The following is a 25,050-nucleotide window of genomic DNA, read 5'->3' as shown; positions in this document are numbered from 1 at the left end:
AAGGACAGACCTGGTTAGCATACAAATATGCATTTTAATAACAAACATAAATAACCGTACACGATCTCCAAAGGCATAAAAATGGTTTATAAGTGTTCTGAAAACAAAAATTTGCAGTATTCAGGAAATGGGTGTTCTTTTTCCTCATTTAATATGCACCATCCAAAACACAATAAAAAAAAAAGAATTGATTTTCTCATAGACATCTTTGGTGCTTATTCATTTCCATGTTCTCAAAACCACTGTTAATTATAGCAAAGCTGTTATTTCTCTTCAGACACAACTGAAGCACAGAGACAAATTTATCCCAGCTATCTGCTGATTTGGGGTATCTGACTTTCTTTATTCCCAAAGTTCTGATTATTCTGGGGGGAAGCTGCCTTCCTCCTCACCCCTCCAGATGGGATGTTTAAAGTGCGTTTCAATTAATGTGTGAGCATTCAGCATTTGATGTGTGTAAATCTGAATTCTGGATCTTGACCCAGTGCCAGAAAAACATGGGAAAAGCATAAGATGGAAGTGACCTCCCATAAAAACTGTTTCTGTGCTTTCCATAGTTGTTTTATGGCAAACACAAGGAGAGAATATCATTCATTACACTAGAGTATGACTGCTGTCATTACACATCTCTTGCCTTTCTTCATCATATGGGGCAAGAGTCCTATGCCAATAACTTCTTTTGCCTCAAGTGTCCATTCAGCCCCAAACAAGCCCATCATGGATCCCAAATGAGATGTGTAGAAAAAATACTACATAATTTCATAAGAAATTCCCTAATGAATCTGAGAATCAGCAATTAATTTACAAGTGACCTGCTTAGGCTCTAAGGGACGCCAACTCTCTATTGGTTTCATCCTTACTAATTATATATAGAGAAAATGACTTAGTCCTTTCTGTAAATGTTAGTGAATTAAAACAAACAGGAGGAAATTGAATTGGTACAAACAGAGAATGAAGTTTCAAGCAGTACAGACCAAATCAATATTAGCCACACAACTAGTCTGGAGTCAAATAATCAAATTACAACAGAAAATAGAAACTTCAAAAATTATGAAGGAAACCCAGGAGAAAGCTATGTGATTATTAGGGAAAGGTAAATAAAACCCTTTACCTGCAGCAGTGAAATAAAGTCATTGCTTATTATGTACTTTGATAGGTAAAACTTCTTTGTGAGGGGATGAGGGGTGAACAGTGGTGAACAGTGACAGGACCCAAGGGAATGGCCTGAAGTTGTCAGGGGAAGTTTTAAGTTGGATATTAGGAAAAGGTTCTTCTCCCAGAGGGTGGTTGGGCACTGGAACAGGCTCCCCAGGGAAGTGGTCACAGCACAAGCCTGACAGAGTTAAGAAGCTTTTGGACAACACTCTCAGGCACACGGTGTGACTCTTGGGGATGGTCCTGTGCAAGGCTAAGAGATGGACTCGATGATCCTTGTGTGTCCCTTCCAACTCTGCATATTCTGTGATTCTATGTCCAAACCATAAGCTCACAGCCACTTTTCCTTGATTCTACTGCTACATATCAGTGAATCCCTCACTGCCTCTTCCTTATCTAGCCTTCCAAACACAAGTCAAGTAAGACATCTTATAAAAAAAACTAGTAGGGTATTTTAAATTTTGCTTTCAACATGCCTTCAGTGAGCATCTTTATAGGAGTGGAATTTAGGGTTAAGTTTTCCTGCAAGAGCTTTCTTGGTGGATTCCAAGTGCTCATTCATTGCTCCGTAACCTGTCTAGATAATAAAGCAACAGCCTGAATGGCGAGTTCTGACACTTCTGCTCCCAGGAGCAGAATTTACTCAGGATTTACGTCAGTTTAAATAAACCCTTCAAAGGCAAGAAGGATTTTTTTGGTTGCTGTTGCTCTTCACATATGCCTGTGTTTATCAACCCTCTCTAAAGCATTACAAATGCAAACCCAGGGGAGCTGAACAGCAGGCCCAGGAGCAGAATGTCCTAGATAGTCTCTAGCATGGGGATATAGAAAACGGGAGCTGAAATTATTATAAAAATTGCTGGTAGTAAGGCACTAAGCAGAAGTCCTAGCCATCCAATGTGCCTCAGTCAGCATGAGAAATATGTGTGGCTGCCTTGCAATGGATATCTCCATCTGTTTTGGTAAACACAGTATTTTGGCAATCATTGTGTTTCAGAGCTGGGTGAGAAGTAGCACAGCTTATCTTGGGATACTTCTGACCTCTTGAAGGAAAGACTACTTGAAATCTGTTGAGACAGAACCTGCTTGAACTGGAAGCAATGGAAGTTTCTATTCTCATTTCTCAACATCTGATTGCTTGCTCAACTTTACAACTTAAGTGATTTTTTTTCTTCTTCTTGCTGTAGTTTCCATTAAAACTAAACAAACCAAAAATCACTCCATTGGGAAGCTCCAGTCCATTCCATGTAGAGCTATAAGATGTCTCACAGTGCACAGAACATGCTGTCCAGATGATGTTTGGCTCACAAACCTGTGTAGATATGTGTCACCATAGAGGGCAGAAAACAGAAATTGTACTTATGCCCTAAAATCAATTCCAAGATGAGTCTCTTTAGTGTTTGTTTTGTGAAGGAGCAATAATAATAATAATAATTAGCATCTATTTATGCATAGTCATGTTATGTGGCAGTTAAAGACAGTAAACTTGAAAAAGTATCCAAAGAATTAAAAGAAAATATGTAGAAATTTTACTCAACAGAATGAAATTATGCATTAGAACTGGGATTTAATTCCAGCCACAAATAAAAGCAGCCAAGGATTTTTAATTAAGTGTAAATTCTTGGTCTCTCTGTTGCTGTAGCCCCAATGGAAGGTGATGCTATCTGTACTGTAATGCCCTTTCACCCCAGAGAGGGGTCAGGGTGGAGTTTTTTTTAGTTTGAAAGAGAGAATGACCAGCTGTGCTTCCAAACAGCCTTTTAGGCTTTTCTGCTCATGGGCATAAGCAGTTGCAGACAATCAAGGAGATGGTTGTTCTGAGCCTTGTGGCTAATGCCAGGCAGATCACTTCCCTGCTCTGTGCCCAAGTATCCCCCCCTTGTATACTGGGTTATTTCCTTCCTTCAGAAAGGGCCCTGAAATCTTTCAGTGACAGCTCTTTCATCTGCCAATGTTAATTATCTGGTTTATGGTTTTTAGCATTCTTTTCAGCATGGAAAACCAGAGATAGAGCTTTATAGCCAAGTGGTGATGTATGAGTTAATGCATGTTTACACAAATGCGTCTAGCAAGCCTTGAGATTTGGTTGTAGGCCTGTGATAGGTAGCTGTGTTTGGTAACCTTAATTTCCTTATCTGACTTTGGGCTTGCTAATTAGCATCCAGACAGATGTTGCCCTGGTGGAAGGGCTATGGCCTGGGAGGATAATACCATCTGGTCATATAGACTGAGGGCAAATGTAGCCATGTGTGCTGCTGGCTGAGGTCACAATTCTGAAGAGGGAAGGGAAAGGAGGTGTAAGGTTGGCTCTACTTCCCATATTGGCTTCCTCAGGATCACACTGTGAGACAACGGTCACATGTCCAATTGCCACGACCTGTAGGACAGGTTCCTCATTCTTGGAAGGACTGCTAAACTACAGGAGTTGGGCTTTATTTTCAGATTTTTGTTTTCTTTTCCTTTACCAGTGTTCTCTCAGTAAACAAAACATCCATTCAGAAATCTTCTGTCTACATTTGTTAAAGAAAGATTTTTCTGCCGAATTCCCATTTAATACAATGATGCCTTGGGTTCCACCATGATAACTGGTATTTGTAGTCTTCAACAGTTACATGCAGGCTGACTGCTAATGGTTAGGGGCATGTCTGGACCTATGATCATGACTCTGCCATTTGGCCATGCATCTTGAAAAATCCCTAGACTATAGGAAGTTCAGCACAGGCAGATAAGCTCTGCTTAACCACTGGACATGCCTTTGACCTACTATCTACCTCTGGAAAAACTCACTTTGCAGTGCAGCCTCATTGTGTGCTGCTGTGGCATTTAGCCTCTCCCCGCAATGCCATGCATCTCATCTGAGTCTTCTGATCTTCCTGCCCACATTCACTTGTAAGCTGCAAAGGGCTTTGTTACTCTCTAATTGCCACTTAGCTCTGAATTTTCCATACTCCCTACTGCAGACTGCCAAGCATATTCACCTTGCTCAAGACTTAGTTCTCTCCCTCCTTTACCAGTTCCCTACAGACTTCTAATGAGCAGTGACTGGATCAAAGAAGCATGGCTGGGTCTCCTCACAAAGCAGCTCCTCTAGAAAGAAAACATAGAATGCCCAAGTTTCAGCTGCAGGAGTTCAGACTTCAATCTTCCCCAATGCCATTTCATGGCAGTCTTATCAGTAAGTGATTCAGTGAACATGCTGCATGATCAGGAGTCTCTTCCTGTGGATTCTTCTTCATCAGGAACTTTGGGGTTTTTTAAGAAGTGAAGAACTACCAGAAAGCATAAGTGTCTGCCTAATGAGTGCTGCACACCATCTTAATTAGTTTTGAAGGACGTTCTGATGTAAAGTAGGGCAGAATTTCCTAGTGGATAATCATGAGAAAATGAGAAAGAAATCAGATGCACTCCCTGTGCATTTGCCCAGCTTTAACTTAAGGTCACTGGTACACACACACCACTTAATACCCCTTTGCAGTCTCCCTTTACCCTCACCATTTATGTCCGTGTAGGAAGGCGAGAGGAGCTTGATTTAAATCAGCACTCTGACTCCTGCAACATGGTGTCATGATACCTGTATTTATAAATCACTTAAGCAAATTGTTTGTGGGTTAAAATGAAGAGGTTCATCAAACTGTGGTTAGCAATTTGCCTACAAGAAGTTTACTCCTTTCATGTTGCTTATGCTGACAGTTCTGAAAATCAAGTAGTATCCATACCATACTCTCTAAAGAAACTGTCCAAGAGTATGGGCAATCCTTATGGAGGACTTAGGCTTGCAATTTATGCAAAGAAAAATCAGTCAAGCCATGAGCAGCAGATCCCAAACTTCCCATCCTATTCTGAGCTTATGTTCCTTTCTGTGTTTCAGTACTCCAGGGGGTTTTCATTCTGATGAAGTTATGCATGTATGGGGAATTCAGTTAGGACTATGTCAATATTGTATAAAGCCCTTCTGTTTGATCATCTGTTTTTAAGTTACTTTGTTCCAAATAATCCCCCCTGTATACATACAGCAATATGTTCAAAAGGCCCTTCAAGGAATTGCAAAATATTTATGTTCTTTATGAGTTGTCCTGGCTGATGAAAAAGGGTATTTAAACTCTGCCAGATGGAAAGAAACATTGGCTTTTGAACATTAAAAAAGCATTTTAAAACAAAAAGAAAGGGTAAAACAATTAGTTCTTCCCATAATATGAATTGTTGAATTTCCTGATTCTTTCCGAACATGGAGACGTGAGATAGCAAAAGAACAGAAGTTACAAATTGCTGTAAAGCAGACATAAAGGAAGAGGAATACATTTGTGGTTTCAGGAAAAAGCCAAACTCAAAGAAATTCCTGGACTTTAAGTTCCCTTGCAAGGACCTGCAGGTCTGAGGTCCCAGTCTTGCCACTGCTTTGCAGAAGCACTTGTCACTGCAGCAGTGGCCACAAGGAAGTATGACGTGAGATGCCAAGAAAGATTTGTCGTGAAAACTGTAAGGTAGGAGCACACAGACAGAGGGAATTGTGAAATTGCTGTCACAGGGTTTTTTCAGTGCAGGATTTCCCTGCAAGTCTACTTGGACTCGTGGAAGGCAGATATTAGGTGAGGCACAAGCATACTTGGGCCAGCTTGTACTTCTGAACACACATAAAGGTGAAAGGTTGATTGACAGTGTTCAAATATGGGCATATGATATCAAGATCTGAGCCCTGCTGATGTGTGGGCATATGGTGAGTGTACAGTGCCTGAGGACAGGTTCTTTAGAGGAGATAGCAGTAACTAGAGGATCAGAGGGAGGATGAAGGTTTTCTGCTGTGAAGTTCTCCAGCTTGGCAATTTTCCTCAGTGTTGAGTGTAAGGATCACACCATGTCACTGAATCTTAGACTTTAAAACAGGTTTTGCTGCTTAGCCCATTCACAAACAGAAGACAACTCATTTCACTTCCCACCAGCAATTTTCTATGCTTCTGAAGTTTCCTAAGTAAGCCATGGAGCTTTGTTCTTACCAGAGTGATGACAGTTGCTACAGCACATCTCAGAAAAGGACATACCACCAAGGGAAAGGAGAAAACCACCTTTGAATCAGCACCATAACTGGAAGATAAGTGGAATGACTTAAGGAAACTACTCCTTCTCCTTCAATTAATGTGATTACTGCCAAGCAACTGGAATTATCCCTATTTAAGGAAACTCTTCAGCACCTTGCTATAGGACATATGGTGCATAATTATCAAAGAAGTGTGGCTTCTGAGCACCAGGGAAGGCAGCCCCTTTTAGTCCCCAACAGCCTTACTAATGGTGGAATAACATTAAAGTCAGTGGGTCTTATGGGCTCTTTTGCTAAGATATGAAGTTGATGCTTATCATAATTAGGAAATTAATTGTAAGGCAGTGGTTTTATTCACCTAACAAACTGCTGCTGTTGGAACTTTACCTGAGAACAGCAGTCGCAGAAGGTTTTATTCTTATATCATGTCTTTCCTCCATCTTCTCGAAAGAGGAATGATATGCTTTTGATTTTTATGAGTAATTTATCTTAAGTACTGGAAAAGATCAAACTCCTCTGTATACCCTGAGAAACACCCAAGTGATCTGGTATGAATTTCCTCAGAGTCAGTGACAGCAGAATCTCGCCACATCACTGAGGGGTGACGAAGCACAGTTAAAAATCCCTATTTGCTTCCAAAATTATCTCATCTTTCTCTTATACCCAGAGAAATCTCTTTAAAAAAATCAGGCCTAATTGTAAAGTTAGTGTCCACATTTCATCATTCTTCATAAGGCTATTTAGGGGCATTTGGATTTGAGGAATTAAAAACTCTTCAGGAAAACAGATTGGTATCTCATTATTCAGCTTCCTTTTGTACCCACTGATTCTTTCCACCCCTTTATTCCTTTAAATATTAACGAATCTGTTTCCTTATTTCTCATAATTTCTTGATCCAAATGACTGACCCAGGGGACAGGGGTCAGAGACGCCATCTGGGTAAATGGCTAAAATCTGAACTAATTATTACAGTTAAGCTGGGATTTTTGGAGCAAACCACGTCATCAAAAGAGGAGCCTTTTAGAAGGATCTGATAGTTTTATAAAACTTTTGCTGGGATGCTCTGTGGGTTCAAACAAGGCTTTTAGCTGATGAGACATACTCATTCACAAGTAATTGAGAGAGAGAAGCTTGCTGAGGTGCATGAGAGAAAATTGGATTAAAGATTTATTTACCTTTTTTCTTATATTTCAGCAAAAGTTCTGAATATCAGCCACAAGATGTTCTGAAGCAGAGTCCCTCAGCCTTTCTTGTGGGAACTGTCCTACTTTTATTATTTACATAAATAGGGAGATAACACATTTCAGCAGGAGAAGAGAAAGGCCTGAATCAGAATTTTTGTGCTTCTTGTTTTAGAAACTCATTTTGAACTTGTTGAAATTGCAGATGTCTCTAGAGAGAGAATATTATTTTGGAGAACTGGGGATCTTGCTCTTGGGCTGAAGTGGCCTTGAAAAATACACCTAGAGGTTAACAAAGTGAGCTTGGCCCATTCTTTGTTGACACAGGAGGAAAAGAGAGTCTTCCAAGCATTTGAGGTGGCTTAGGTCAGCCTTGGAAAATTCTTTAGCATCCTAGATGAGGCTGGCTACTAGAGGGCAGGGATTATGAACCCTGTCACAATTGAATGCTTTGCAGCCTGTCTTAGACCTGCAGCACTTCATACTCAACCTGGGAGGTAAATAGCTTCTAGTCTCCTGAGGTCAGTAACCTCAAATTGGCCTTAAAAGATGGTCTCTCCAATAGGAAATATTCTGAAGATTAACAAATGGAGTCTGCACAGTGGATCCTGCAACCTGATGGTTACAGAGGACTGCAGCAGGTATCTAGCATACCCAATATTGATGACAACACAGTGATATTATTACATCACTGCATGCCAGATTGGATGGAAATGCTTGGCGAAGCCACACATCCAAATCTCCTTGGGAGGTAGGGGATGATCTTGGTGCAATCAAGCTTGCTTGCTTGATCACTGGATCTAGGATGGATGCTAGGGCTTCTTTACCCCTTCCTTTGTGTTACTGGTAAATATCTGCGCTACTGATAGTAGCAGAGAGAGGCATTGTCATTGCATATCAGTCTGATAGCAGGAAATACATATCACTTGTGACTGCAGTGCAGCAGGAGATATCTTTGTGATTGGCTTTATAGCTGTCTGGTGTATACTTCCCTGATGGTGTGGCTGTCTCAGCTGTGCTTTGTCAAGGTGGTTGGAGCTCTGGTAGAACAGAGGGACTGTATTTTACTGGTAGAGGGTGTGGAGCTGTGCTGAAGTGACAGGAGACAGTGGTCAGTACATATTGTTTTCTTTCTGGATAATCAGCTGTCTTTTTTCAGCCACAGCAAAACTGACAGCATATAACAAACCCGCATCAGAATCCTACTTTCCTCAGAGAAGCTTAATTTTCAGCAAATTCTCTGAAAGAAGGAAGGTTTGCTGAATCAAGGACCAAATGAGGACAGTTTTCAATCATCAGTTAATAATTCAAGACTAAAGCTTTTCAGGTCCATCCCCAGGCACATGTGAGTTTTCATCATAAAGTTATTAAAAACTGGGAAGCTCTCCTTACCCTGAAAGCTATGAGAGAGAAAGGCTTAAACATGAAAGAAGGGAGATTCAGGTGGCATTTGAGTCACAGTCAAAAGCAGCAGAAGCTTTTATAAACCAATCTTTAGCAAATCCTAAGTAGACAAGTAATACTCATGTTTTCTTTAGTCAGCAATTGCTTTTCAGCTGCCTCTGTTGCAGAGGAGGTAGGTGTTTTGTTGAGTAAAAACCTAAGTGCAATTCTGTTAATGGCAGGGGAGAAAAATGCTCCCAAAAGACATAAAGGACAGAGGGAAGTGAACGAACAAACAAACAAATAGCCACAGGACAAGAAAGAACATTAGGAAAGCTTTATTTCCCGGTGCCTGAGCCAGTCCTCACTGAAGCTGATGGAAAGCTTTGCTTCATTGCAGCAGCCTTTGAACGTTGTTAGCTCTATGGGGAACAGACTATGTTTGTTTTCTGGTTTTTAGCTGCCATGTATGTTTAGAATAAGCTTATTTATAAAGATGCCCTGCACCCATAAATTTATCCTCATGGTTTCAGATTTTTCCTTTTGTTTCTTCCTGTATGTATGCACAACTTTGACTGCATGCAGTTAATTAACTGCTATATCGCATTTCCAATGTGGTGTCTCATGGGAAAATGTGGAAAATGACATTTCCAGGTGTAGTTTGTCTATCAGATGAGATATTTGAAGTCTTTGGGAATTTCTTAGAATGAAGGCTGCTATAAAAACATATTTTTTTTCCCCATCATTAATCTCTCTAGCCTTGCTATCATGAATGAGTCCATAGGCCAACAAAAATTATTACTAGGATAACTCTTATATGTACTTTTCAGCTCTCAGTCCATCTTCTTTCTCACTCTCTACTTGTGCATTGGAATAATATGAGGAGGGAAGTAATTTGAAACAGAAATCAACACTCTCTAAGTGGCAAGTTTTTAGCACATCATTTCAACTTTTTGGAAGAGGGGTCCTTTTGCCACATATACCTCTGCAGTCACTTTAGGTTTTTCTCTTTAATGTGGTCTATCTAGCAAATAAGATTAAAATTGAAGATATTTTAAGAAGAAATTAAAAAAAAAAAAAGTGTGAGCTCTCTGGGGTTGGTGTAAATGTGGGTATTTTTATCCATCTAATTTATTTTTTCTGCCTTTTGCACCTGCCTTAGCAACCTGGAACCCCTGTTTCCTTATCTGTTATAAGTAAGCATGATTCCTTGGAGATAAGTTAGTTCACGCTATCTGGGGAGTTCATCTCTAGTCACACCATCATTAGAACCTTTGAGTCTCTGTGTGCAAATGCCTGAAAAACATGCTTCATTTCTAAAAATGAAGATGGCAAGAAAAATCCCTGTCCTTTAAACCACTGCCTATTGATAAATGAAAAGTGTCAGGAGCGTAAATGAACTGTCTGAGTGTGTTGATAGGCTTTTGAGACTGGTACCTTTCGCTTCGAAGTCCTGCCAATGCTGTCAGACAGCAGGTCTTTCCCTGTTCAAATGAGTTCTTGTATTCTCCCTTCTCATTGTATGTCCATCTGCAGCAACCTGCCTCTCCCTAATATTAGGAAACACGACTTGAGACTGAAACACAGGACTTTTCTGGTTAGCTGTGCAGAAAAAATAGATGTTCTTGATGTCCATCCCTCTATGCATATGGATTGACCTAGTCCTGTTCAGCATGTCCATAACACTTGAAAGGATGACCCCATTAGGCAACAGCTGTTCTCAGCCACTGATCTTGAAACAGCAGCTGCTAGGAGAACGTAATTCCTCTTCATGACATCATGATAATAGGAATGAATTGCAGTTGTTAATTCATTTGGTGGGATATTCTTTATTTTAAACGCCATTAACAAGCCCAGACTTAATTATACTCAGCTTTCCCCAAATGGTCATCTGTTATGAGGCCACTTGCTGCCTGTCCCATCACCCTGCAGCTGTTGGCTGTACTTGTAAGTGCTTTTTACAAGGACCTTCATGCTCAAGAGGGTATTCCCATGCTTCAGTGTTGGTACAAGACTAATCAGTGATGCCACTCAGAATTCAACTCTAAATATGGTTCAACAAGATGTCACATTTGCAGCCACTGTGTCTCTCCACTGGTAGCCTGGCCAGTGAAGCTGAAACAGTGCTATGAGTGCTGAGGTGCTTTAAGCCAGATGTCTCATTTGACACAGAGCTACCTACTCCATCATCTCTGCTTGCAGACTGCAAAAAGGCAACTCTATCCTTCTACCAAGGTCCACAGAAGTGACTAACATGTTCCAGCTAGCACCATAAGGGGAGCAAGACTGTAGGGATTAGTCCCTCTTTTCAAGGTTTTCCTTTTTTCTTCACTCCTGGCTAGTCTCAGGCAGATGGTGCAGATGCTGCTTCTGCTTTACAACACCCACAGCCCTGGGGAAGACGTATAGGAGTTGCAGTGCCCTGCCTGCTGTGGAACAAAAAAAGATTGCACAGGAGAATGGGGGCATTTCAGACAGTTGCTTAAAATAATTTAAAATTCCTTTGACTTCTACCTTTGACTCGCATTGCTACCTCCCAGAACACAGCCTCATTACTGAGCTCATTTATCCTCATCTACAGCTTCTCAGCTATATCCCTTCCTGTCTAAGTCAGAGGCCATTCCTGGCTCTGCTGAACGTAGTCTGCATGCAGCCTCACGGCCCAGTGCCACCTCATCTATTCTGTTCATCCCCACAGGCTAGTTATATTCCCTAGAGTAGAAATTGTCATTTTTAAACAGTAACTATACAATAAATCTGTTTCGAGCAATTGAACTTAGCATGCCAACTCCACAAAGGTGAGACTGTGCTTTCAGGTGTTTTGTGAAGGCTGTATGTTCATTCTCTTTCAGAAATCTTATTTTCAGCATACACACTATGTACAGCAGCTGATCAGGAGTGCAGAGCTAGAGGTATGTTCTCTGTTGATGCACCCAAATTCCCTTAGCTCTGCCAGCACTGGCACCAGGTGGCAAGATGGCAAAAAAGATGTCTGTTCATTGAGTTAGTGGTTTATTCTGGATTGTCCAAGAACTAGTTTAATCAAATTGGCACAATTCTCTTTCCATATAGGCGTTTTGGCTACCCTAACATAGCCTGCAGGCTTTGCCTGGGCAGATGTGCTTGTTTGTATCTAATGGCCTTATTTTGAAATTCTGATAGGCACCATCTATGCTATATTGCATAGGCCTTGTAGGAGCCAGCTCATGCAAACATGTAATGATGTATCATGTATTATGCAATCATGTAATGATTCCCCTTGGGCTCTAAAGTCTTTCCTCTCAAAGTGCTCTGGGGTGTGTGTTAGACTTCTCGCATGCCAATAAAAGCCCTTTGTATTCTCTGAGACACACCAAGGGGAATATTGCACAGTATCTCAAATGGATACATGTCCCATGTGGATGCCACCTCATTTTTAGCAATGCTGCTAAGTCGAAAATCAGTGGGTGGTTCAGCAGGTGTTCAGTGCTGAACTCTCCAAGCCTCAGTCTGATAACAACAATTGAAGGAATTAGCTTGTATTGTTTGAGGAATGTTATATTGCCTCTGGTTATTTTGATTTTCATGGATTGGGGAGCCTTTGGGAGGGCTCACTTAAAAAAAAATCCTCGGTGCCCTCTATGCATGGCCTGAATCGCCCCAATTGCATCATCCAGCACAACACATAACCTATTACATTTGAGAGATCTCTCTTAGGATCTACTCCTGATCAGCCCTTCTCTTTGTTTTGATCGGGGCTCAGCCTGTTACACTATCTCAGATAATATCTAGCATATGCTCATAGACTCAAAGCTCTCTCAAAATGCAGCACATTGATAACATTGTCTTCTAGAAGGCAGGAGACTCAGCATCTTCTATTGTTGGATGGCATTTCAACCCATGTTTCCCAGCTGTGAGGTAGTTTGCCTGCCCACAGCAAAGCTTTACAGGGAAATGTTAAGGCTTGCCAAGCAGGGACCTAACTCTTAGGATACTTAGGAGAGGGAAGAGGGGTACAGGGCAATTTGTACATTTTAGACAGTGACTTTTAGTGCAAAATGATACAGCTTGAGATGCTTAAAGTATATTTTGTATCCCAAATTACTTGTTTCTTGATGAGTTGAAATCCTGGTGTGGATTTGACAGCTGCCTAGAAATAGCACCAAAACTGTCAGGTCCCATTTCTCCCCTCCATTTGGCTTCAGCCATGCATGTCTGAACGGCTATTCCCGCAGCTGCCAGCCGGGTCATTCCCAGTTCTTACGGAGTCCCCAGAAGAAGCTGCTGCGGTGGGAGACTTACTTGTCTTTCTGTCACCAGGTGCCGCTCAGTGGAAGCTGCAAGTACGTGCAGCCTCCTCCCAGGTTTCTGCCTGAAGTGAGGACTGGGGTAGGTGGGCAATCAGAAGTTGTGCTCGCTGTCCCACATGGTGCATTTCAGTCTGTGATAGGGACTGGGTGCCTCTGAAGGTTGAGAATAACTCACACTTTCAGAACCTGAGAGTGAGAAAAGGATGAGAAGGGGTTTTGATAGGCAGTGAGAGCTGCACGCTGTTCACAGGGGGTTTGCAAAGCTTAGGGAAGCCCTACATGAGCTGATGTGTTCCAGGCATTGCTGCCACTTGTCCAGCCTCTCATGTACTCCACGGAGTTTCCCATCCCAAACACTTTTATGCCTCAGACAAGTAAGCTTATATCTCACATAGGTTTAGCCCTTCTGTGGACTGTATGTTTCTTAGCCCCTTTTCTAGTCAGCTACATATCAAAAGGCTCAGCTACTTTCTTTTCCAATGTCAAGCTCAGGGTGTGCAAGTTTGCTATCTCAAACCATGACACAGGGTCACTACAGGTGTCTTAAATTTCCTAAAGGAAAGGTAGCAGGACAATTTGTATGGTGGTCAGGACCAGCAATTTCTGACCTGTAACAGTTTATTATTTATTTACAATTCCTCTCAGAGTTAGCACATGTTCTATCACAGAGAATTTTACCCCCTTCAAAAAAGCAAACCTCACTTGTTTGGTAAGGAATCAAAAAACCTGTGTGAAATCTTAAAGGCTAAAAACATCTGAAAAAGGGTTCTGTTGATGGTAATAAAGGAAGGTAACAGGGTTCTGTGAGTTTATCATTGCAGTGTGTGGGTTTCAGTGGAGAACTGATCTGCAGTAGGTAGATTTTTCTGTAACTTTATATGCAATTGGAAAACATCCACTTCATCTTGCTTGTGCTATTTTATTTAAACTCACTTGGCTTAATCCTACGGTGGCCAGGTTTATTTGATGTTTCTCCATTAACTAAGCACTGTTGGATGCTCCAGCACAATATGCTTTATGGCAAGGAGTGAGAAACACAGAAGCAGACTGTAGTGTTGATGGCATTCCCTGCCATTGCCCTTTTGCTCCTATTGAACATTGTGTTCTGCTGTGGAATAGTAATGAGGCTACACTGACAAGAGGTGACTTGACAAGCATGACTGAGGAAAGGGAAACCACTTTGACTTTATCATTATCCTTAAGCTCCACAAATTGCCCTTTGTTGCTTGATGGCCTGATGCCCACACATCTCTGTTCTTTTTCTGGCTCTTTCTTGCCTCACTAATTCATTCTGGGTGAAGAAGCTCCCATAAACAAAAGGAGAACATAGCTTTGCTTCCGCATTGGGAAGTGCTATTTCAGTTGCTAGGGAATCTGCTTAGAAAATAGAGCCAACTCTTAAAAACAGTATTTCTATTTCCAGCATCTTACCTTATGCTGTTCTGTTGTTTCAGCTAATTTTCTGAAGAATCATACCCTTGTTTAGTTCTTTTGTTAATATCTGTAAGAAAGTCTTTATTAAAACTTAAAACTGTTTCAGAACTAAACTCACATGCATGCATACATCACAAGGAGCCTAAACTGAGTCGCTTTCTACACTGGCAATATGCTGCCTAAGTTCCCGGATAGGAAGAAAGAGAAATGCTACAAAATGCAGAGGCGCAATTATACTGAAATCTGTGACCTTGGCTCAGGGTCAAAGTACTGTAGTGTAGGCCAAAGTGTTCAAGTAGAACACATTGAATCCAGTTTTAAAAATTCAACAGTATTCTTGTGAAAATGGTCAGATATGTCTGGTGAGAAAATGAAATGGATCAACCAATTTTCTATGAATGAGTCTTAAGTAGAGGTTATAATCTGAGGTTATAATCTGAGGTTAGGTAGAAAGCAGCATTGGTAAGAACTGAAGTAAAAGTCCTTGGAGTGTATTAGGTAAAGAACAATCTATGCTTGCAAGTAATTTTAGCAGCTAAATGGCTCTGTTCATGCTCTGATTCCTAATGATAATGTCTCCAATTTCACACATTGATTTTTAAACAATGCATGTCAAAATAAAGTGAGATCGTAGTCAAATTAGCAAAGTCACAGGTTTGCTGCCTTCTCCACACCTCATTGGAAACTCCATGCTGTTGGAGCAAGCAATTCCCTTATGCTCAAGGTAACTATTGGAGTGGGGCTTAAATCATTCTGCCCAGACCTTACACATAAAGAACCAGCTGCTCATCAGCCATGACAACTGTAGTTGGCACAGTCCATCCCTAGAAAATGTTTCAGTCGTTCTCCCCGAAAATTTCTTGAAAACTCTAAGCACTACATTTCCCTTATCAATAGAATCACAGAACATGCAGCATTGGAAGGGACCCATCAGGATCCTTGAGTCCAATTCCAGGCCCTGCACAGGACACCCCAAGAGTCACACCATCGGCTTGAGAGCGTTGTCCAAATGCTCCTTGAACACAGGCAGACTTGGTGCTGTGACCACTTCCCCAAGGAGCCTGTTCTAGTGCCCAACCACCCTCTGGGTGAAAAACCTTTTCCTGATATTCAAACTAAACCTCCCCCGACTCATCTTGATGCTGTTTCCTCTAGTCCTGTCACTGGTCACAAGAGCAAAGAGATTGGTACCTGCTCCTCCACTTCCTCTTGTGAGGATGCTGAAAACCACAATGATGTCTCCCTTCAGTTTCCTCTCCTCCAGGCTGAACAAGCCAAGGGACCTCAGCTGCTTTTTTTAAGACTTTCCCTCCTAACCCTTCACCATCCTCATGGCCCTCCTTTGGATGCTGTCTAATAGCTTAATGCCTTTTTCATATTGTGGTGTCCAAAACTGCACACAATATTCAAGGTGAGGCCACACCGGTGCAGAGCAGAGCGGGACAATCCCCTCCATGGACCGGCTGGTGATGCTTTGCCTGATGCCCCCCAGGACAGGGTTGACCCTGTTGGCTGCCAGGGCACTGCTGACTCATATTCAACTTCCCACTGACCAGGACCCCCAGGTCTCCCTCCACAGTGCTGCTCTCCAGCCTCTCATTCCCCAGCCTATACACACAATCAGGGTTGTCCTGTCCCAGGCACTGAATCCGGCACTTGCCCTCCATATGATTACTTCTCACCAAATAATCTCCTTAATGGACTACAGACAATCACCCTCTTAGTTTTTGCAGCAATTAGTATTAAATTAAGCGTGGAGTTTCCTCTCTGTCTTTCTTGCTCCATGGGAGACAACAAAGGAAGGGAAGGAGAATTCAGGTATTGTGGCTACTGAACCTGCCACAAACTTCCGGCTCTAGTAGACTGGTGTAGGGCCACACAGGCAGTATATTTATTTACTAAAGACAGGCTCTTGAGGCATGCCTGCTGATCAGTTCCATGTGCCTCTTCTGTGTCTGGTACAGGATACGGTAAAATGTAAAGGGAAACAATCTCTATGTAGTCTAAGCCAGATACAGCTATTAAAATCTGGCACCTGTATGTATGTGTGGTCATGTGCTACAGAAGAAATGGTCTGCTGTATGCAGAAAGTTGTTTCATTGTGCTGAATTTGATATGACCTTGGAAAACAATATCTGTGCTAGCAGAGTGTAACCCAAATCAGTGTCAGGAGCATCTATGATGGAACAGGCCTAGTGAGAACCTAGTATTTTTGTTTGTTGCTTTTCTCCCATATTTGGGAAATACCGTATGAGGAGAAATTAAAGGGTGGTGTGCTAGGATAGGAAAAGGTCCCCCAAACACTGTAATTTGACTGATCCAGTGTGTTAGCCCAAGGAGGAAAAGGGAGCAGCAAGAACAGTTTCTCAGGCATCTCCATCCCCCTAGTCAGACTCAGCTTCTTCTCAGCTCAGGGTCTGTCCAGGCACAGCTTAAATATTTTTCCAAACTTTTTGAGCTACTTGGAAAATTAATGCCATTGTCTTGGTTGAGAAGCACCAGCAGGCCTGTCCTTTCACCCATGGACTGCTGGGAGAACACAGTCACCAAAGGCATTGAGAGCCATGAACTGTTTTCCCTGGTCTCTGCTGTGATGGTGACAAGGGCTATGGCTGGCAGGGCGCTCTGTGCATGTCAAGCAGTTGTGTAGACATTTACAGTTACACTGCTTCTGACTGCAGAAGATGCTTCTTTGTCTTCTGAGCAACAGGAAATTCACTGTGCTATAGTGGTGGTGAGGATGGGGATGACATGGCCTCTATGCTTGTGTTTTGATACTATTAACCATGTTTCTTTTCGGTTTGCTCTACAGATATTATGTGGGAGAGAGATACCCCGCTGGGTGAATCGCCTGGCCTACTTCAGCTCATGCATCCCCTTCCTCCAGAGCTGCCTCCCCAAGGAATGGCTGACCCCAGCAGCCCTGCAGAGCCACATCAGTCTTGGCCTCCACAAGGAGGAGCAAGGAGACACAACGGATGAGGAGTCACCCTCCACCTCTGCAGCCCACTCAGCCTCAGGCACATCGCGAAGCTGTAGACATACTCGGGTCTAAACTGTGCCCAGCTTGCCCCCAAATAACATCCATGCTCTCATCCTATTTATTTCTCACACTCTTTTGCACACATTGTTTTCTCTCTTCTTCAGTGGACAACACAGGGGAGGGAAGACTTTCTACTTCAGCCCCTTTTCCAAGGGCTGCCACTACAGTTGCTTGGCAAAATGACTGTGAACCCCAACACAGAACTGAGGAGTGTGGCGACTAAACTGGATGCTCCTCGCAGGGCCCCCATGACCCTCAATCCACAGAGAACTGCTAAATCTCTCAGGCATGAGAGCATGCATACGGGCAGAGTGCACATACTGTGATGTTCCTTCTCTGGAACTGTTTTATCTTTTTATCTTTTCTCCCCACCCATGTAAGCCCAGCAGCCTCTTCTCCATTTTGGCTGGGTTTCCCCTTTCCCTATGACAAATCTCCTGCCCATACCCAGTGAAGGAACCAGAGCCAGAACTCAACCTTCTCATCTCTTAGACCAGCAACAAACTCCAGTTAGCCCCACCCCTTTTGTGATTATCAGGTTTCTAACTCATGTGAAGGACAAATGAAAGGTGCTCCTATTCTACAACCACCAATTTTCAGTACTCAAATTTAAGAGTTCAAATGACTGTCCTGTTCTTGAAAATAATAACAAAGAACCTAGAAAATGAATGTGTTACTGTGGCTTTTCTTTGGGGTCAAAAAGAGGATGGGGCTGTAGTGGTTAAAGGCAGCTGCTAAGTAGATGCAGAAATGACTGTTAACCATATTCATGCTTTTTGGCACAGACCCCTCTCAGTTTTCCTAATTTTAGGCAATATTCCTGGTTTCCTTTTTTCCCCCATATTCCCTGGGGAATCTCTCTCCTAGCTGACATTTGCTGGTTATATTTTGGGGAATGGCCCTTCTGAGCCGAACGAAAAGGAGAGTAAATCTGTTGGGAGGGTCAGTATTTCCTTCAGATTTTCCTCCTGCACTCACAGACCTAAAATATAGCCATCCTTCCCCGGCCTATTTTTGAGCCAACCCAAAAAAGTAAAAAATAAGTGGTGAACCCAAAGAATGTCAACCTGTTCCCTTCTCCTCCCTTTTTGGAGGTGGAGGGGAAACTTAGGGCCACATCTGGAAAGTGCAGATAACCCTTCCAATGCATGGGCCACCATGGTGCCTTCCATTGTGTGCACTGTTTCAGTGGCATGAAAAATGGGCACAGCTGGCTCACTGACCTCTCCAGGCTGGCTCCTGACAAGAATCCTGACAAGAATTTGGATGTATTTATAGATGTATTTATGCTAATTCTGACAGCTAATGAGAAAGCAATGGAGGAGGAGAGGACAAGTACACTAACTCTTCTACTCAATTACCTCACTAGGAACTCTAGACAGGAGGTGCAGGAAAAAATCAAAGGGGAAATCCAGGGCCCCTCTCTCCCTTGCAACTCCTCTTGGCTACACAAAGGAGGACAAAAGATGAACAGGCACCATGTTGAGAGAGGGTTGCTGTTTTAGAAATGCTGTTCTCAACAGTTGCTGCCAAGTCAGAACTTCCACCCTCCACCCAGAAAGAATGACAAGCTCCTTTTTTTGTCACAATTGCATGCTAAATCCAACCAGCTGTTTCTTTAGCTCAGGTATATAGAAGTATGTGCTTTCAGGGCTGAAGTTCTTGGCTATGATGTACATCATGTCTGCACAGACAGTGCTTAATGGTTTGTTACATGTGCATGGCCTTAGTGAATCAGGAGGCTCTGGAGAGATCTGCTGGGTGGAAGTGTAACTCACAGGATGGCCTCATGCCACTGCCTCCTGAAGTGATGCATGGTTGGGCAACCAAACCGTTATAACATGCCTCTCTTTTTCATCCTCTGTACAAATTGCTGCAAGTTCTGTACTGAACTAAAGTCATGTTCCTTATTAACCTTGGCTGCTCACAGCCAATGCTGCATTATGAGCAATTCTGCAGCTCCTAGTAACGACTCCAACGCTAATCTTGATTACTCTGTTTTGTCCAGGAATGTTTAATAAGATTTCCATCCTGATCTCCATGCCACTGCCCAGAAACCATGTTACACAATGTACTATTTTGCTCTCTATTCCCCTGCAGTCGTGGTCATTGCAGCCTAAACTGGCAGTGCAAGCTTCATTTGTCTGAAATTTCCAGGGTTTCTGCCAATAGCCAGCAGCACATTATGTGCAGTGAATTTTAAAGGTCCTTCTCTAGGGAAAAGTGAGAAGAGGCTTTTCCAGAGCTTTTGTCTAGGCCAGGGAAACTGCAGTAGGAAAAACGTAGTTTCTGTTGTTGTGATAAAAGCCAGCCAGCCAGCCATCCAGCCATCACCCTTGTGTTTCTGCTCTGCACCTGAGCTCCAGATAAAGCATCATGTACTCATCTAGGAGAGAACTAGGGCTCCAGAGGCACATTTCACACAGAAAACCCTCTTGCAGCATTTCACAAAGGAAAAAAATGCTTAATTGACTGTATGGTAACCTGGACAAGAAAACTGCATTCAGCCTCCTTGGGAACATGAATATGTGCTTGAAGTATTGGGAACAACACTCGAGGAGAGCTGTGAACGTCATAAAAAAAACCCAGATGTTTGTTTACCTACTTTTATGTTTGTCTGTCTGTTTATGACAGTAGGGGTCACATCAAGAAGGTATTAAACCTGTGCTGTAAATCAAAACTAGAATCTATTCCAATCTTCAAAAGTATTTCTCCCCACCCCTCTCTGTTCAAGGTGATCAACCAACAATGACAAGAACAAAGAGACACTGTGGAAATAAAATATATATTGATGATAGTTTTACCTCTGTAATTTAACAGCATTTGAGATTATTAAACATGAAGACATTTTAAAATCCTAATTTACTGTTCCCATTATTACAAAATTATTGTTGTTACTTTATGATTATATTATATTTGTACTTAGTTACACATTTGCTTTCTCTTGCTGCTTTCTGTGCATAACAACATGGGGCAATTTTAGATACCACCAGTTATCAATGAAAACAAAAAAACCAGCTTACAAATCTTAACAAAGCACCCTATGGCACTAAAACAAACTCTTAACCCTTCTCCTTACTGCCAGGATTTTTGGTGCCCTTTTAAAAGTTGGGATGAGAGGGCACCAATTCTGCACATGGGCATCAGCAGCTGTGGGTTATGTCTCTAGCAGTGACCTAATAGTATTCAGGTGGGACTGAAGGTGGGGTTACTCTAACACTGGAATATTAGAGGTACAAAACAAACTGTTTCTAGGGAAAGAGGAAAGTAAGTAATAACCTCTTTTCTCAGTATGTGCTTATCTATAGTAGCAACTCTCTTAATTTCAGCAGATTATTTTTACTGATTTCTTTTTGGTCAGTTGCCTTCCTCTTCCTAAGTCTGTGATTTGAGGTCTATATCTCTCAAACTGTTACAAAGTTTTAGAGGGAACAATTGTGCTTTCAGAGGCCTTGGGTGAGCCAGTTACCCAGCACTGAACTTGTGCTCTGCGATAAGTTCATGCCAGGCTCAGCACAATATAGGGATGGACACAGACCTGTTCCCTTGCTCTCATTGCTCCCAGCAGTTTGCATATCTGGAATTCAAACCCACGTTGCCTTTGTGTTACTGAGGTACTCAAGAAATAGTAATTTCCTGCTATGTTATTTCTTTTATTCTTCAGTTCTGTTTATTTGTCTCTAGGCTGGTAAGGCTCTCAGAACAAGTTAGTGAACACAGGATTGCAATAATATTAGCTTATCTTCCTATTATATGTGTTTGATTTTCTTCTCATTTTAGTTCCTACATATGTGCTGGCTTGTTGTTATGTTCAGAAAAGCATCTTCCCCAATTCCTTGATGTGATTAATGGATAAGACCAAAGGAAGTGATCATCAGTGTTTCATTTTCAAAATGTTCTTAAAATACTCTTTAAGTTGAGGCAGCAGGTGCCCTGTTCCACTGCATCCCTGCTCTGCTTGCCATCAGGCAATTAATTGGATTGTGAAAAGCCTGTGTAGTGTGACTCAGGAAGTACGAAAAAGAGGAGCTGTCATTCTTTGTCTCTATTCTGCCACTGCCACAGGCTACCAGAACATGGCAGAACCTCAGGCTATAGTAATATAGGAAAACATTTCAGCTCCTGCCTGGAGAATATGTGCTCGTCTCTAACAGGTCAGTGCTCTACCATTGTGAATGGGGCTGTAGCTGAGCGGTGTTCGAGTGGATGGCACGGCACATTTAATTCCTATCAGGTATGAATAACTACTGATTCTAAATCTCAGGGTAAGGCTGTCTGTTGGTGCTGTTGTAGCCGACTTTACTTTGAAAACGCTATAAAGGGTTTTTTCAGTTCATTTTGACTGGGATAAGGGATAACAATGCAGAAGAACAGACAATGTGATCACGGTAATCTTCCTTCCACAGGAAACCAGGCTGTAGAACGAATGATACAGCTAGCGGCTAGGCCTTCAGAACTGCTTTAATCAGAGAGGTGTGCATGCGGAGGGGGTGCGTGGGTGTGAGTGAAGGAAGAGGGGTGAGCCGTGGGCGATGCCCACAGCGCTGTGGCGGCTCTGCCACCGCAGCTCCCCCGTCGAGCCCCCCGGGGCACGGAGCTGGCCCGGCTCACAGGCCGCAGCGGAACCAGCGCTGCCGAGGCGGAGCGGCCGCAGTGGCGGCGGAGCCTCGCCCCGCCGGAAGCGGCAGGGCCGGGCCGGAGGCGGGAGGGCGGCGCCGGGGCCCGCGGGGCGGGAGGAGCTGGGGGGGATGGAGAGGCTGCGGAGGCTGTGGAGGGGCCGCACCATGACCTTCGGGGTGCCCCTGCTGGTGAGCGCCGCGGGGGGGGCAGCGTGGGCCGGCACAGCGCGGGGAGGGCGCTGCTGGTCACGGGCGGGCCGCGGCAGGGGGAGGTGTGCGGGCAGGGAGGAGGGGGACGCGTGTGGCCGGTGCGCGCTGCTTTTGTCCCCCACCTTGTGCCCGGAGAGGGGATGAGCCGTGTGCCCGCTCTGCCCGGAGGTCTTCAGAGTTCAGGGACAGAGTTTTAAAGTATACCCCTAAAGATATTCCTAGCTGGAAGATGAGGAGAGTGCATCTTGGTGTTGGTTTGTTTTTGTTATGTTGGTTTTGGTTTTTTTTTTTTTTTTGTGGTTTCTTTTTTTTTATTTACAACAGCACTTATAGTTTTTTTCTTACTTGCTTTAGCTTTTCAATGGATTTTGAACTGCAGAGGCACCGTTGGTCTGATAATTTGTACATCTAAATAAATGGAAAGAATTGGAGTGAAATGAGTTGATGGGTTATAGTTACAGTTGTGCTCAAAGTGGTGAGGCATAACTTTTTAGAGCAGTCGAAGTTAGAAAAAAATACCGTCAAAGGAATAAAACAAAATTATAAGACTCTCTTATACACATTACCTCTGTAATTAGTGCACATTAGGTTGCACTTTCCTGTCCTAAGTACCTGTGTTCATTAAAGGAAAAATGAAGCTATTCACATCTGCTTATAGATAAAAACTCAGGAAGGAAGACAAAAGCATCACCAAGGCCAACATGGTTTCTGTTTATGTAAGTCATGTCTTATTTTCTAAATGTACAATTGGTTTGCAAAAATTAAGCACATTTCAAGGTGGATAAAGAATAAGATAATTCCAAAATAAGGATAATTCCAAAACTCTTATAATGCTCCTAGAGAAATTAATGGCATCTTCCTCAAATATTCAGCAGCTTGCCTTAGAAAAATGGAATGGTCCAGAGAAGGACAGTGACACTTGTTAGAGTTAAAAAAGTTCAAGGCCGTTTATTTTAAAGGGATTTTACACAGGTTCTAGAGTAAAGACTTTCAGTGGAAATTATTAATGCAGTTGAATACGCTAAAGTAACTTTTATCACAATATTGATAAAATTTGTAAGAAATGGAAACAGTTAAACCAAACAGAACGACAAAGTAGTGTGATAGTTAATACCACAATTGTGAATCATGGACATCAGCAACTCCCTTCCCTGTTATTGCATACGACTTCTTCCTATAACACCTTTGTTAAAGTGACCAAGCACAGTGTTAAAGCTGTTTAGATATCCTGCTGCATGAATGTAAACCTAAAAAGCTGGAGATATTGAAGATGAACTCTAAAGACTAGAGGAGAGCAAGCTAAAAGATAAAGCAGACATTCCACCTTTAAGGAATGCTTGAAGGAATTGACTTAATTTATTTTAGGAAAGTTTGAGCAGTTCTTACATATTGAGAGTGGTGATTGGGTTTCATAATTTGGGAAATTATCAGATGTTAGGAAAATATTATTCCTTGTTAAGAAAGAGCACTTGTGATACATGCATCTGTTTTTTAACAAAAGGTTAAACAACCATCTGACTGCAGTTCTGCTTTAGTGCTGGAGCCAGGACTTCAGCTTCCCAGGCCAAGGTAGGCCTGTGTTTGTCCTTTTGGCCATCCTAGTGTTTTTGCATGGTTTGCCATAGATCATAGCAGAAATTTTTAAGACTAGTTTCTTTGACTTTGTACTGCCTAATATCATTCCATTCCTGTTACCACAGAGCTCTCTCCTCCAGACACAATATTATATAGAAGAATATTCTATTATATTTCTTTCCAAGATTTCATGTCTCCCTGCCTTAAAATTATTCTCCCTTGTGAATACTTCAGAATGTTTCTGTATTGCTGCCCAAAAGCTTCCCAGGGAGGAAGAAAAAGGAAAATTCATGCAATTCTTGTCAGTTCCCCAGCTGTCTACTGAATTCTGAAGGCATTTCTGAAGCTGAACAGAATTGTGCTAAAAGATCAATTACAGCAAAAAAGACAGCGAATCTAGGCACAGAATCAGAAGGAGCATGCCTTTGCAACCCTTTAAATCCTGCTGAATTTGTTAATAATACTGAAACCAAAAGTTTCTGTTAGATTCTTGCATTCTGTGCATAATTTTTTTTTCACTAGACAGGCACAGTACTATTCTTCAGTACTGCTGGACTTTTCGTAAGTACTGTATTTGCTTTTTTGATGGAAAAAATAATCAAATGGCTTTCATATCTTGCCTTTTTACACTGCATATTTGAATGAAGAATCCCTGTACCAGTTTTCCTGAAAGCTTCAAGGTTAAAGAGATCCTCATTCAATGGCAGATGAGTGTCTCAATACACAATGCCCGAAATATATCTTTAAAATATTCGTACTTTTTAGTGTAAATTATCTTGATAGTTTTTTCTGTGTTCTTTTCAGTTTGGGGCTGTTAGAGTATTTCAGTGAAGAAGGAATTTTCTTGGCTGATCTTTAAACCTCATACTGACAGCAGCTTTCAGAGTAAGAGGTGTAAATCACGGTTTTGAGTCATACTTTCTCAGTAGCTAAGAATGTTTCTTTGTGAGCACCAGCAAGACTCTAGGGGGTAGGACTTAAGCCTTTGGGAAACCTTGATTTGTGAATTTTCCTTTAACTCTGTAAACTTTGTAGATAAAATATCTCTGTGTGGCACAAAACACTAAAATAGTAAAAATGCAGGAGAGAGTGATGTAACCTGGTGTGGAATATTTTAACAGCTTAAATA

General features: G+C 42.2%; 2 protein-coding genes across 4 annotated transcripts in view; both read left to right on the top strand.

Moving 5' to 3' along the window:
• The window catches only part of LOC127472823 (deubiquitinase DESI2-like), a 57,535-nt gene extending 37,186 nt beyond the window's left edge, over nucleotides 1-20,349 (top strand). For all 3 annotated transcript variants that reach the window (XM_051791603.1, XM_051791605.1, XM_051791604.1), the window contains one exon: nucleotides 17,287-20,349. In XM_051791603.1, coding sequence (XP_051647563.1) covers nucleotides 17,287-17,529 — 243 coding nt within the window. In that variant the 3' untranslated portion in view covers nucleotides 17,530-20,349. The remainder of the gene's footprint in view (nucleotides 1-17,286) is intronic.
• A 1,857-nt stretch (nucleotides 20,350-22,206) lies between these two features.
• LOC127472824 (cytochrome c oxidase assembly protein COX16 homolog, mitochondrial) overlaps nucleotides 22,207-25,050 on the top strand; it is a 45,519-nt gene continuing 42,675 nt past the window's right edge. The window contains exon 1 of the mRNA XM_051791606.1: nucleotides 22,207-22,325. Coding sequence (XP_051647566.1) covers nucleotides 22,266-22,325 — 60 coding nt within the window. The 5' untranslated portion in view covers nucleotides 22,207-22,265. The remainder of the gene's footprint in view (nucleotides 22,326-25,050) is intronic.

This window comes from Manacus candei, unplaced genomic scaffold (assembly GCF_025592945.1).
Source record: "Manacus candei isolate 608988 ecotype Guabito, Panama unplaced genomic scaffold, ASM2559294v1 h1tg000033l, whole genome shotgun sequence".
Lineage (NCBI taxonomy): Eukaryota > Metazoa > Chordata > Aves > Passeriformes > Pipridae > Manacus > Manacus candei.
The sequence above is the reverse complement of the archived record's forward strand: the minus strand, read 5'-3'. Positions and strand labels throughout refer to the sequence as shown.